The sequence below is a fragment of the Sylvia atricapilla genome, chromosome W (assembly GCF_009819655.1).
Source record: "Sylvia atricapilla isolate bSylAtr1 chromosome W, bSylAtr1.pri, whole genome shotgun sequence".
Lineage (NCBI taxonomy): Eukaryota > Metazoa > Chordata > Aves > Passeriformes > Sylviidae > Sylvia > Sylvia atricapilla.
The window spans coordinates 10,769,732-10,784,980 of record NC_089173.1 but is presented as its reverse complement, the minus strand read 5'-3'; the positions used below and the strand labels follow the sequence as shown (position 1 = coordinate 10,784,980).

The window sequence follows — 15,249 nt, the reverse complement described above, 5'->3', positions numbered from 1 at the left end:
TGAAGAATGGCTCTGCCTGCAGTAAGAACAAGATTTGTCAGGAATAGTTCCCCTTTCCCAGACTGCGTGTAGACATTTGCTTCCGACTGCCACCTGCTCTCCCCACATTTCCTGGTGGGCCTGGGTTTAACAGCTTCATTATATTGTCTGGATTCCCTGCAGAGGTTTGGTACAGGCAATGTGCTGCCTTTGGTCAGCTATTCCCATTCCAAACGAAAGTAAACTCGAGCCAAGGAGAACCCTGGAAATGATGATTACACTGTCCAGCTCACAAAGGAAAAGAGGACAAAGAAATGGCTTTTCAGCAGCAGCAGCAAAAATCCACCAAAAATCTAATATTGATTTTATGAATGTGTTTGATAGCTGGAGCTAATTTAATCCAAATTTTAACGTTCTGCAGTGTTTTGGCATCTACCTACCTGGAAATCTCTCCTTTATCCCAATGCCTTCTAGCTGCTGTTCCAAGCAGCTTGTAGGAGGAGTGGGCACTAACAAGTGTTTTAGGATGACTTCCTCCGGTTTGCTTTCCTCTCTCCCCAGGGTCAAAGATGTTCTTGAATGGATGCTGTTGGGGCTGCACCATAAAGGCCCATATGTGAGTCTGGCACAGGGAAGTGCTGGCTGCATTCACTGTGCTGAGAAGCTGTGGTTCCATTTCTCATCTGAGAGTAACAACCTGTTCTGCTGATGAATTTGCCTCTCCACCCTTCAATTAATCCAGTCTTACCAAGTTTAATATGGAGTAAAGTCTATGGGTCCTATTCAGCAGCATAAAGAAAAATTTTCATCTCTTGGATTACTTAATCAGTTTTAGAAGACCAATTTCATACTGAAATAATGTTTAGGCAAACAGTGTTTCTTTCTGTAAGAAAATGTATTTGGAGAAGAGCTTTAGCAGTGTGGTTGTTACTGAACTCTACAGCGTTCCTTCCTGATTTGGCTTGGAGTTTGCTGCCTCGGCAATTCCCACAGGCTCCTTACACGGCTTGGAAAGACCCTGGTCTCACAGGCTGCTTCACCATAGATCCTTACCTTGTTTTCCCATGAAACGGGCTCTCTGCTCCTGCCCAGCTGAATGAACTGAAGTGGGATTCTGCAGGGACAGCGGGAGGCTCCTGCCACAGTTTGAGACAGTAACACTGTGAAGCTCCTCTATTCCAGCACAGAAAGAGGGCAAGGAGATAAATGACTCTAGTGTTTGTTTGTTTTGCCTAAAGAAGGTTCTTTGTAAGTGTATTCCACATGAGGATTCTTTTCTCCACATAAATAGATCCCTTGTGTCTGAACTTAAGTCTCCGTATATTGTTCCTTGTGCAATGGCTTAAAAATACTTTGGAAGCATTATCTGGGAGCTTTTATGGCTTCTCTCACATATTTCCTCTGCCTCTCTGCTCCTACACATCCATGCACACACAGTGAGATGTGCAGGGTCAGATTCTGATCAGACTTCTGCTCATTTTACACACAAACCACACAAAATTCTCTTTCTGCACTTTTTTATTTTCTAAATTCCACCCATAAATCACTTTTGGACCCACTAGGCAAGTCTTTGTAAACACTAGCCCAACAAGAGCTATGCTACTGAGGACCTCAGACTCCAGAAGGAGTGATAACTGGCCAGATTTGGAGCTGAGAGCCTTAAAACACAAGCACCAGCCCATCTGTGGCCAGTTTCCCTGCCTGGTGAGGTTGTTACTACAGAATCACAGCAGTGCCATTTATCCTTGACACTGTGGATTGCATTGCAGGGACAGCCCTAACAAATCACTTGCATCTGTCACAAGCAGGTTTCCCATTTGGGTTACTCTTCATAAAAAGCTCTGACTGGTGTCATGGAGCAAGAAGAGAAAGGCCAGATGTTTCTCCTTGAGCATTTTCTGATTGTGTCTCCCTCAAAAGTTAACCATTCCATGATTCCTTTGGCTTCATGTTTTTATTTAATGTCAGTGTTGTGAAGTCTTCAAGATTAAAATCTAAGAAAGCATTTTCTAGCTTTCCTAGCAGAACACATTTTAAATGGCTATGAGCTGCAAAAGAATTAGGCTTTACACCAGAGAAAAAAGACATCCTCCACTTAAGAAAAAGAAACCTAATGAATCAAAATTACTATTATAAAATGATTCAGTTTTGACAGGCAGGTAACAAGAGGTCCCTGCATGGACTGTGTGAATGTGATTGATGTGAGACTGTCTATCTGCGTGAGTCCTTTCTGTGGTATCTGGAGTTTTGGAAGTCAGAGACACAGATCATTCAGATGCTAAAAGTCTGGCAGTGGCACTCTGCCTGCAGAGCCAATCAGTTATCCAGATCCTCCAAAGCAATCAGGGATGTGCTCTGCAATTAGGCCCCCAGTGTAGCTGTCAGTAATGAACACTGGATCAGTTCTTGAAGCACTGTGAGTGTAAAATAATAGGTAAGTTCCTCATGATGAGTAAATTGATGCTGTGGGCAGCAACATGAAGGATTGTAGCCCCCTGTGAAATCCACTCTGTCCAGTCTGGTGTCTTCTAGATCTACATTTATTTACATCTTTGGCAAGGATACAGATTTCTTCCTTCTAGAAATTTAAGGGCCAAACTAGCAAGACATTTAAATATTTCTGAAATAAATGACATGTAGTATAGCATGTAGAAATCCTTCAGATATATTTTGTGGTAATGCTGGGTAATAATTTATATTATGTCCAGAAGAGCCCTCCAGAGGGTAATTCTCTTCCATACCCCTGCACAGTGAACCAGGCACAGCAGCCACCAACCATCTGAACACCCAGGAAAACAGCTTCAGTCAAGCACTGAGCACATGCTCTATGAGCTTTTCAAGACAAACCCTTCAGTCTTGGTACTCTCCAACCCACATTCAGCAAACAGAAACCTCTAGGTCTCTTGTTTTCTGGGAGTTAATGGCTTTCAGTATGACTGCTAATCAGCAGGTCACAGCATTGCTAATATTTTCCACTGGTTTCTTTGACACGACTTCAGCTTTCACGTGTGAAGGTTTCTGTCTCAAGTCAGCAGTGGTGAGCCCTGAGTGGTTTGAAATCCTGTGGTGAGTGGCCTGGTATAAATGGCTGTGAGCACTGTATGATGATACCCATGCGTGCATAAACTGGGCTGCGAGCATGTTATTGAGATTGAATGGCTTGTTCAGTGAAGAAGAAAAGAGAGAATTTTGAAGAGCCCTGGAGATTCTCCTTTGCCTAACTATGGTGATGCAGCACCTGCTTTGGTGTCTGAGATTCCCACCTCCAAGATGTTTTACTCTGGATCAAAGCTGGTGGCTGTCGCAGGAGCCCTTTGAAGCTCGTTCTGCTACAGGAAATGAAAAAGAAAGGAGCAGCCAATGCCTCAGCATGAGGTGCTGGCTTTCCACCAGCAATACTGGTTCTTCTTAGTATGACAACAACCTGCTCAGCCTACCAGGGCTGGAGCCTTGTCTTTTCTCAGGCGATTCCTGGAGGTGGGATTTTCAGCCAACCTGCACCCCACTGCTCAAGGGGGTATCGAGGCTGTGTGGGAAAAGAAGTTGTGACGAGTCCTATCATGGCAGCACTTCAGCTGTATAAATTTGGCTGGTGAGTGGGTAGGGGAGTGGATGGAGGTGGAGGATTTCCATCTGAAGTTTCATTTAAATACTGACATTTGCCAGTTATTACTGTACAGTGGCATCTAAGCAAGCTTCAATATTTTGCCTTTCCACACCTGAAAAAAATAACTGCTGTAGTTCAGACCTCAGGGTAGTAAGTGTTGGCTGCTTCTTACTTTTCAGTGGTAGTTCCTTATCTGCTTAAACACAATGCCATGAACCTCAATTAGTTAGTGCTTATACAATGCTTTGAAATTATAAGACACTATCTATCTTTTAAGTATTATAATGTTTCTTTAACATATTCTAACAAGTACATGCTTCTGTACACAGCTGGACACTCAGCGGCAGGCCAGAAATGCTTCCTAAGGGAAATAATCCAGGAGTTTCTGTCCCCATGGCACAGGGAAATCAAGAAAAATCTTCATCAGTTTTAAATTTATAGCATGTATACCTTCAGAGCATGGATAGCCCAGCTAAGAAAAACAGAGTACAGATAGCTGCCAAAAAAACCCAATATTTGGTGTAGTGCAAAACCTCTGCACAATCTGATCACAGTGTAGAGCAGGGCTGGAGGCAGATGGAGCAGGTATAGATAGCATCATTGATTTCCAATTATTTCCTCCAATGTCCAGCCCAGGAGCTCCTGATTGCTAAGTGTGCTGTGCAGTACTATAGATGTTCTTTTATTTTGATGCATTGGAGACAAGGATGAATCTGACTTCTTCATTTTGCTCTTCAGCTTGTGCTGCCAGTGGTGAATTAAATGCCTTGCTAAATTAAAAAGTCATAACGTTTTTGGGCTGGGGCCAGGGAGCTGTCACTGTGTGCTTTGCACACGAGCATGGCAGATATGTTATCCTGGGGATAGAGTGACAGCTCCAAAGGCTGCGGTGAAACACAATCTGGATTGGACACAGGGCAGCCAGTCGGGCCATCTGCGGGAAGGAACACCCCAAAAGGTAACTGGCTCAACTTGGGTAATCCCCAACAGCCTCAAAAACTCAAAGCACCTAGCCTGGTAGCATGTGGGAGCTTACATTTGGCAAATTTGAGAGTTGTGACTGTGGCACTGAAGTTTTACAGTGATGGAAAGTGGTTAGGAAAATGGATATTTAGTTTTTGTGTTTTGTCCACTTTAGTCCTGGGTCTTTCCCTGGCTCACCAGGTTGGCATGTGGTGTGGATTAACCAGAGCTGTCATAGAACTGGGGGCTCTGGCGTGGTCCTGGCATGTGGCTTTGCAGACCTCACTGCTCAAAGGGTGCCCTGGCCATGCAGCACCAGCCCTTTGGTGTCTCTGTCTCTGAAGTCAGCAGAAAAATTACCTTGTGACAGCAGTCTGAGGGCACAGCAGCAGCTCAGACAAATTGGGAGGATCGAATGGGACATGGGTAGGACTGCAGGGCTGGGATAGGAGTCTAGTGACACCCCTGCCAAGCTCGACTTGCTTCAGCTGTAATCCCACACTCACTTGTGCCACTGGTTCTTGTCCAGTCTTTACCCTGTCTGGGGCTATCCATGTCTCACACCTCAGCTCCCACCACCATCCCAGAGACAACAAGGATGGATGGATGAACCACTGACCAGCTGGCCCTAGAGCATGGGCTCACAGAGATGCAGAGGCCATGTGCAGCCACAGAGGGTCTGCACAGCAGCAGACCATCTTTTAGGAGTTCAAAATAGCTTTAAAAGAACAAATACATCTCAGAACTAAATGCTTGGTGCCACCTACAGAAAGAAAAGGAGAACTACTCATGCCTGTTTGCTGCTTTTCTGATGAACAGTTCCAGAGAAAAGTGGTACAAGCACAAAGCTGTCCTGTACATTCAGATTTCATACTCCTTTCATGGGACTATTTTCCTTACAAGCCTCTGATGCAGGACAGCCCTTCAGAAATCAGCCACTTGAACACACTGCAGAGTTGAACACTAAAAATGAAATAATATGCAAGCTTGTGTGGAGTAACTAAATGTAGGATACAGCACAGAAGAATGCTATGTAATATCTGATCTGGAATTTGGCTCCAGTGGGCTGTGGCAGAACAGATTAAGTCAGGAATTATGAATACTTCATGTGAGGAGGAGGATGTGTTGACTGCAGACTTGGTTAAAGCTGGTGGTTTACTTACCACTGGCATCTTGAAAATTGAATAAAAAGACCAATTACCACCTCTTTCTGTAATTAAAGGTGAGGGTGGATGTTCTTCTTTGGTTTCCCAGCCAAAAAAATGGGCTGTGTGTCAAAGCTTGTACCTGCAAAGGCAGAGGGTAGAGGATTTGGGTGGTTTGCTTGTCAGTGAGAAAAGGAGTCATCTAATGGACTCCTGAAATAACAGGAGGAGAGACTTGGGTGTAATGACCCTGGTTTGGAAATGGTGAATAGGGCTGCTTGGTACTCTTCTGTGTTCAAGGAAACAAGGTTCAGTATCACTAAAAATCTAACTTTTTTCAGCCTCTCTTTCCAATGTGTCTTAGCTTGGAAAGACAGGTATCTGCTAAGGAAGGCAGAAGCCTCCCTTGGAATGCAGAATGTAAACCCCCTCCCGCCGAATTATTATAATTTTGAAATTAAGGGGCTCTCAGGCAAAGATATGGGAATAGGAATAACAGTTCTTTACTAGGAAAATTAAAATAAAAATGCAGTAGCACAAAAAAAGCAAACAAAAAAAGAAAACACTGACAGAGTCAGACTACAACCTGACACCCTGTTCGTCAGGGTGTTGGTAGCAGTCCAATTAAGTCCTCCTGGAGTGACAGATATAGTTCTGTTGAAGCAGAGACGATCCTGTAGAAGGGTGTACTGTTCCTCTGAAGGCCAAGTGGAGGTGAGATGGGTCCAGTTTTTCTCTGGGAATCCAGTGGAAAACAGGCTGCCTTGGTGTTCTGAATCTCAGGTTTTATCCAGGTAGGAATTCTTGGCTCCTCCCACTGGGTGGAGCATCTCACAATGGGATGATGTAATTTTATCAGTCATGCAGTGAGCCTTAATGGCCCATTAACAGCAGATGTCCCCCAGAGGGAGGATGGGTGGTGGAAGAGATAAAAAACACTGCCCCACTCGGTTTTAACAGATGGTAATATAATACATACTTTTTGTTATATCTTGCATTGCAACCTAAGACACAATGGGAACAATCTAGTGAGGCCCTGGTTAATACCTGCTATAAATTAGCTGAATATACACTTTTATGACTTCAGCATAAAAGTGATCCCACCCTTTCAATTATCACTCCTTCTCATGTACAAACATTAAAGCAAAACTCAATTAGAAGTGAGCTAGAAGAGCACAATTAAAAGCTTGCTTCAGTTCCCAAATGCTCTGAGCAGAGCAGATGGGACATTCTGAGGAGCTGCAAAGGTACATCCTTCAGCAGGGGTCAGATCCAGGTTTAGATTTAAGCATCTCCTGTGCCCCAGGAATTCCAGACACTTTTGGCCATGGCTTGTTTCTGCCCAAAGCAGTGACAGACTGGATAGGGTGCTTCTGACAGAGAGGCTTCCTTGGCCATTTCTGAGGATGGGTTAGACCCAGGACCTGCAGAGTCTCATATTTAAGCCTTATTCTCCATAGTGCAAGCAAGGCCCTTGCCCTGAAATGGGACAGGGACATGTTTTTCTTAAAGCAATGCTACTGCAGCTGAGAAATCCAAAACTCCTCCTTTACCTAAAACCAGGGCTTTTTTTCTTTTTTCTTTTTTCTTTTCTTTTCTTTTCTTTTCTTTTCTTTTCTTTTCTTTTCTTTTCTTTTCTTTTCTTTTCTTTTCTTTTCTTTTCTTTTCTTTTCTTTTCTTTTCTTTTCTTTTCTTTTCTTTTCTAAAATTATTTTGATTAGTGCAGCACATCTTGTTCCACTGACTTACAGGGTTTGGGCTTTCATACCCTGGAAATTTGGTATCTCTCTACAGCAAAAAACAAATTCATATTAGGATGGTTCTAGGTGATAGTTTATGTCAATTAGTGTAGAAGAGTGTATTGAAAAACAGTATATACAATTTTTATATGCATGTATACAGATTTTGAATTGGATATCAGGAAAATTTTTTTTCACTGCAAGGGTTGTCAGACACCAGAACGGGCTTCCCAGGGCAGTGGTGAAGTCCCCACCTCTGGAGTTCTGAAAAAAATGTGTGAATGTGGCACTTGGAGACATGGATTAGTGATGAACTTAGCAGTGCAGGGTTAACAGTTGGACTCATCGAAGAGGTCTTTTCCAGCTTTAAAAATTCCAACCTCTATGATTCTCTGATATCCTCCAGGCATCTGGTGAAAATGAAAAGGTGGCAAAAAGCTTTCATCCCTTAAGTCTGTTTTACCTATTTTGACAAGATTGTTTATGTCAATACTATTTCAGTAATATTTCAAAACAGAAACCTGAATTATATTGAAGCAGTTTATATCTTCATTAAGATGGGGGTTTTTTTAGGAGCAGTAAAATGCAACCTTTCTCTTGCCTCAAGACTTAATAACTATACAACTGAAAATAGAAATTATTCTGAGAAGTGGCATAAAGAGATCTTTGTGTTACCAAAATATCAGAAAATCATATAGCAGTAGTTATGCTAAGGCTTCTTGGCTAGCATTAGGGCACTAGGCCTTGGGAAGGTAGCCTGGGAATATGTTGGGTCTGTGGAAACAATAATCAAAGGGATTAGCAAAGCATGAAGAACATGCTGAAAGGGAAAACCGTCTTAAAGATAAAGTTTGAAATATTACTAGGAGGGGGTCTAGTGACGGGGGAAGGTAAATTTTGGTAATTAACCTATAGTTTTAAATAAGACAAGCATGTAGAATTTATTACTTTAGAAGTCTGTTACCTAGTAGATGAACGTCATTGCTTTATCAAAGAATTTTTCTGTTTGTCACGTAGTATGATGAAGTAATCTTTGTAAAAAGGTATAAAAACCTGAGTCTTGATGAGGGTCTTTGGGGAATCCTGATTTGGGACGTTGGTCCCCAGGTCCCCGGGCCCCGAATAAAGCACGACATAAACTGACTCCTTGTTAGTTTGTGTTTTAACTTCGTTTCGGGCAACAGTTTTCTGGCGACCGCGGCAGGACTCCGAAGGCTGCTGGGGCGGTTCGCGAGCTGATCAACTCCACGCCGGCACCAGGTGATTTCTGGGGAGACATCAACCCGTGCCCGACCCTGCGCCTGACGGACGACTGTGAGGTAAGCCCGACAAGTGCTTTATTCCTCTGATAAAGGTGTCGCCCTATAAGACGGGAGAGTAATTCCCGCAGGGCTGGGTAAAAAAAAAAGACGTCTGTGGTTGTGGTAAAAGCCTAGGCGCTGGCCGTAAGACACGGCAAGGAAGCTGTGCAGGACCAGCACTTGCCGCTCGTAGTGACGAGAAAAGGCAAGAATTGGTGGAATTGGTGGAATAATCAAGTTGTGTGAGTGAGATAATAAAATTGTGAGTGAGTGTTTGTTGATTAAGTGTGTCATGATGCCGTTTAAAAACTTCAAAGCATTGGCGTCCGTAGGTATGGAGATCCCCGATGATTCTCCACTTGGATGCTTGCTGAAAAATTGGAAAGTGGGTAATTTTGGGCAAGAACTGTGCAAAAAGAAATTAATGGGCTATTGTAATTATGTTTGGCCACAATATGAGACTGGGGGAATGCAATGGCCCCGGAATGGTACTTTGAATTCTGATATTATTACTCCTTTGATGCACTTTTTGCGGAATAATGAGAAATGGGATGAGATACCGTATTTGGATTTGTTTATTATTTGCAAGGAAAGCCGGAGTGGCAGAAAGAGTGTGGTTTGTTGGTGTTGAACGTTACTGCAGATGACAAATGTTTAGGTTGTAAAAGCAGGGAAAACTGTAAGTGCTGTTCTGTCACATTCAAAGAACCTGAGGAGGATGTTTCAATGCTGGTAGCACCCAGTGCTCCTCCTCTGGAATCTTCAGACGAGGGAGATTCAGAGGAAGAGGACGGTAGAGAGAAAATCAGGGAAAAGGAAAAGCCTAGAACTCCTTTATCAGAAAGGACCAGGAGAGGTCGGGTAGGAGGGAAAGGGGGGAGGATGGTACAACCCTCTTTGATGGCTCCTTTGCGAGAAGCGGTAGGACCGCAGGGGGACAGGATAATGGTAAAAGTGCCCTTTTCCCCGAATGATTTAATGATTTGGAAACAATCAGCTGGTTCGTATCGCGAGGACCCGGATCGGGTTGCACGAGAGGTAAAAATGGTTATAAAGACTCAAAACCCTGACTGGAATGATTTGCAGGTATTGTTAGATACAGTTATGGACTCCACTGAGAAAGAAATGGTATTTAGAGTAATGTCTGAAAAGGCTCAGGAAATGCTACGATTGCGAGTAGCAGATGGCACTTTAAATGATTTAGTGCCCAGGAAGGATCCGGAGTGGGATCCCAATTCGACCGGAGGATACCAGAGGTTGAAGGCTTACCAGGAATTATTGATTGAAGGGGTACGGGCGGGGATCCCGAAAACATTAAATTGGTCAAAGTTGTATTCGGTGCGGCAGGAAAAGAACGAGTCCCCATCGGCTTTCCTGGAACGGTTGAAAGAGGTTGCTAGGCGGTTTACTAATTTAGAAGTAGAGGAGGAATCAGGGAAGTTACAGCTGGCATTGATATTCATGGGACAGTCACAGGAGGATATAAGGAAGAAATTACAAAAGTTGGAAGGGGAAGAAACTCAGAATTTGGAGAAATTGTTGGAAGTGGCGTGGAAGGTGTATAATAATCGTGAAAAGGAAACTGCTAAAAGACAGCAAGCTAGCATGTTGGCTGTGTTGCAGCAAGCTGCTGAAGGAACTTTCCGAGGGAGAGGAAGAGGCCGTGGTAGGGGCAGAAGAGGAATGGGTATGGTGGCAAATGGTGGGAGAGGGGGATTTGGAACGGCAGGGCAGACTGGGGGACGATCGAGACTGGGATTTGACCAGTGTGCCCTATGCAAAAATCGAGGACATTGGAAGAATGAATGCCTCCTTAATGGAGGTATGGGAGATAACGGGGTGGTGTCCATGGGGAGTCCGGGCCAACTGAGTGACGGGAGTCCTTTCCAAAGAGGACCGCAAGGTGTCGCTGAAGCCTTTATGATGGGAAGCTATCAGAACCAAAGCTGACTAGACCGGGATTTAAAGGTGATTCTGGAAATAGAGGGGGAACCACTGGAATTTCGGGTAGATACGGGAGCCACATACTCAGCTATAAACACACAGGTCGGGCCATTAAGTGATTCTAAAATCCAAGTGGTTGGGGTAACAGGTCAAATAGAAGAACGACCATTTTTGCGACCTGTGGACATTAAATTTGGGGGGAAAGAATTTGACCATCAGTTTTTGTATATGCCCAATAGCCCTGAATCTTTATTAGGAAGGGACTTGCTGTCTGTGTTGCAAGCAAAAATAACATTTGAAAAAGGAAGGGCGAAATTAGAAATACCAGAAGAAAACATATCTAAATTGTTTTTGGTTAGGGAAGTGGAGTCAGTAGAAGTCCCCAAAGAAATAGAGTTGGCTGTGGTCCCCTGGGTATGGGAGACAGGTATTCCGGGAAAATCTAAGGCTGCACAACCAGTAGTAGTGGAATTAAAAGAAGGAGCCAGCCCGGTAAGAATAAAGCAATATCCTTTAAAATTGGAAGCAAAGAAAGGAGTGGCCCCGATGATATCCCAATTCCTGACCATAGGTATTTTGCAGGAATGTGAATCTGAGTTTAATACTCCCATTTTCCCAGTAAGAAAACCAAATGGTAAGTATAGGTTAGTCCAGGATCTAAGGGCCATTAATAATATCACTAAGGACATTCATCCAGTGGTGGCTAATCCTTATACCTTGTTAACATCAGTGTCAGAAAAATTTCAGTGGTTCTCAGTAACTGATTTAAAGGACGCGTTCTTCTGCATCCCTTTGGCATTTCAAAGCAGGAAATATTTTGCTTTCGAGTGGGAAGACCCAGAGACAGGGAGGAAGAAACAACTCACTTGGTGTCGTCTGCCTCAAGGATTCAAAACTCACCTACAATATTTGGGAATCAATTGGCTCGGGAATTAGAAGAATGGAAGACAACACAGGTAAAGGAATCACCTTTCTCATTTGTGATTTTGCAATATGTAGATGATATTTTTCTCGCTACTGCAGATAAGGAGATTTGTTTGAAGTTGACCATCGATCTGCTGAACATGCTAGGTCAGGCTGGATACCGGGTGTCCAAAGAAAAAGCGCAACTGGTAAGACCACAAGTTATCTACTTAGGATGTGAAATTTCTCAAGGAGTGCGTAAGTTGGGGGTCAATCGAATTCAGACTATCTGTGCTTTCCCGACCCCACGAAATCATCAAGAATTGAGGTCATTCTTGGGAATGGTGGGGTGGTGCAGGTTGTGGATCCCTGATTTTGGATTAAAGGCCAAACCTCTCTACGAGGCTGTGAAAAATCCCGAACTGAAATGGGGCAAGATTGAGGAAAAAGCATTCCAGGCCCTCAAACAGGCACTGAGAGAAGCTCCGGCATTGGGATTGCCTGACCTCAATAAAGATTTTCAACTCTATGTGACCGAGAGGCAGAAATTGGCATTGGGAGTGCTCACCCAAAAATTGGGATCATGGAAACGCCCGGTAGGATACTTTTCCAAACAATTGGACTCAGTTAGTGCCGGATGGCCAGGATGCTTGAGAGCAGTGGCCGCAACGGTACTATTGATACAGGAAGCCAGGAAATTAACTCTTGGAAGAAAAATGGAGGTATACGTTCCCCATATGGTGTTGACTGTTTTAGAACAAAAAGGGGGGCATTGGTTATCCTCAAGCCGGATGTTACAATACCAGGCATTGCTGAGAGAGCAGGATGATATTGAATTAAAATCGACTAATCATCTTAACCCAGCAGAATTCTTAAGAGCAGAAGAGGAAACTGGAGAACTGGCACATGACTGTGTGGAAGTCATTGAGCAAGTATATGCCAGCCGAAAGGACTTAAAAGATGAGCCCTTGGAGAATCCCGATTGGGAACTGTTCACGGACGGATCAAGCTTTGTGGAGAATGGAACCAGGTATGCTGGGTATGCGGTGGTCACCTTGCAACAAGTGATAGAGGCCAAAGTTTTGCCTCCTGGGACCTCAGCCCAGAAGGCTGAAGTCTGGGCCCTAACACGTGCTCTCATATTAAGTCAAGGGAAGAGGGTAAACATATGGACAAATTCTAAATACGCCTTTGGGGTGGTACATGTACATGGTGCCCTTTGGAAAGAGAGGGGCCTGCTGAATTCCCAAGGATCATTAATTAAACACCGGGAAGAAGTAAAAGCTCTTTTAGAAGCTATTCTATAAGCCACAGGCTGTTGCGGTGATGCATGTGAGAGGACACCGAAACGAGGAAGGGAAAGCATTCCAAGGGAACCAGTTGGCAGACCGGACGGCCAAGCAGGCAGCCCGAGAGGTATGGACTCAGTTGGTATTATTGCCCACACGAATCAATCCAGCCACACCGTTTATGGATCAACGACCCCTCTACTCGCCAGATGATGAAAAATTGGCAGCATTTGTTCAAGCTCGGAAAAATTTAAGAGGATGGTATCTAACTTCTACTGGACAGGTGGTACTGCCTCAGAGGATCATGAAAACGGTTTTGGAAATAGAACATAATAAATGCCATTGGGGAGCAGAGGCGCTGACAAAATTCTTGAAAAATGAGATAATCTCTAACCAGATGCTAACAATGGCTAAAAGGATCAATGCTATGTGCCCTTTGTGTATTAAGAACAATCCGGTGGTAAGAAAACAGGTGCAAATGGGTAAAATACAAATTGGACCACAACCTGGAGACTATTGGCAAGTAGACTTTTCTGAGTTACCTAAAGCACAGGGGTATAAATATTTGTTGGTTTATGTGTGTACCTTTTCGGGATGGCCAGAAGCTTTCCCTTGCAGAACAAATCAGGCTAAAGAAGTAGTTAAAACGTTATTGAGAGAAATAATCCCTAGATTTGGGGTGCCATTAGGGCTATCATCGGACAGGGGTCCTCATTTTGTGGCAGGAATTGTGCAGGAGACAGCTAGGATGTTGGGAATCATGTGGAACTTACATACTCCGTGGAGGCCTCAATCGAGTGGACAGGTAGAGAGGATGAATCAGACACTAAAAGGGCAGATCAAGAAAATATGCCAGGAGGCCAAAATCCAGTGGCCACAAGCTTTACCACTGGCCCTACTAGGAATAAGAATCAAACCGAGGGAGAAGGTTGGTGTAAGCCCATACGAGATTCTGTATGGCAAACCTTACCATGCATCCACCTATCAGGGAAACCCTCATTTGGTAGGAGATCAAGTGTTGATGAACTATGTGCTGTCACTAAACAAAACTCTTACAGCCATCCGAGGAGCTCTGCAGTGGAACCGCCCATTGCCGTTGGAAAATCCCATTCACGACATTGTTCCCGGAGATCAGGTGTATGTGAAGAATTGGAACGCTGAGCCATTAAAAGAAACATGGGACGGTCCTCACCAGGTGATAATGACAACTTACACCGCAGTGAAGGTCGAAGGGATCGACAGCTGGATACACTATACCCGCGTAAAGAAGGCCCCGTCGAAATGGGAGGTGCAACCGCTATCTGCTACCCGAATGGTGTTCAGAGCAAAGCACTGATAACTGTGTTTTTGTATATTGCATATCTGTCAAATGCTTTTGTGGTAGTGGATGTTCCTGAGCCTTTAGTGGTAATACCTGAAAATGCTACTCTGAAATTAACGTGTCTATTTTCTGACAATCAGGGAGCTGGATTCACTGACATAATTGCCGGATGGAGACGATCAGGAAAGGTAATAAAGGACGGAGTCACAAAATTTTGGGACGAGAATCAGCAAAGAGGAAATACTACCCTTCAAATACCTGGCATTCAGAGACATCAAGGTGGTCAATTTGCTTGTATCGTTTGGATAAGAAACAGTTTTGCATATGGGGATTTTGAAGTAAAGGTTTTGCCTGAGGATGAGGCAGCGGTCGGAGATTACCCAATATCAGTAATACCCGTAAGTACCCGAGTAGATATATGGGATGGCCCTCCGTTGCGGATAAGCTGTATGTTCAGGTTAGAAAAGATTTGTAGGTGGAAGATACAGGTCAAATGGTGGAAACGGAATCAAGAACAAGGATGGGAAAGTCAAACAAAAGAGACAAGCTGGTGGTTGGAAGGAATGACAGGAAAAGGATGGTTGAATATCACTAATCCTCGAATAGGGGAGACAGAAGAACAATATTTGTGTGTAGTGTCCTGTGGGACTAATGGAAATTATGGGTTAAGGAAAGTGGAAGCCAGACCACATACAAATGTAGGGATACGCCCTCAACATAGTGTCTATAAAGCTGTCAGAGGGAGAGATGTCATTCTCAGTTGTAACTTGGAATCGGGAAGAAAGTTTTCGGATTACGGATGATGGTTCAAGAGAAATTTGGTTTCTGGGGAAAAATACAAACTACAGGAAAGACCGGAGTTGTTGACTCTGACTATCAAGGATGTGCAGGGGGGGGTAGATGAAGGAAATTACATTTGTTGGATAGCCCATGATGAATGGTGGGGGATGGGGACAATAACCGTGACTGTCTGGGAGACGGAGACAAGAGTGACTAGACAAACACCAGAAATTGACCATTTAGTCAGAAGTGCTGATCAGGAAAACTTGGTGGTAGGA

The 15,249-nt window shown here is 43.9% G+C and overlaps 1 protein-coding gene across 1 annotated transcript; it reads left to right on the top strand.

Annotated features, from left to right (window-relative positions):
- Window positions 1-7,714: 7,714 nt before the first annotated feature.
- On the top strand, window positions 7,715-14,206 carry LOC136373409 (uncharacterized). Its single transcript, XM_066338315.1, is given in 8 exon segments — window positions 7,715-7,846; window positions 8,618-8,752; window positions 9,021-9,123; window positions 9,441-10,272; window positions 10,358-10,556; window positions 10,703-11,567; window positions 11,570-12,882; window positions 12,884-14,206. Coding segments are annotated over 8 exon segments (4,902 nt in total).
- Window positions 14,207-15,249: the final 1,043 nt, after the last annotated feature.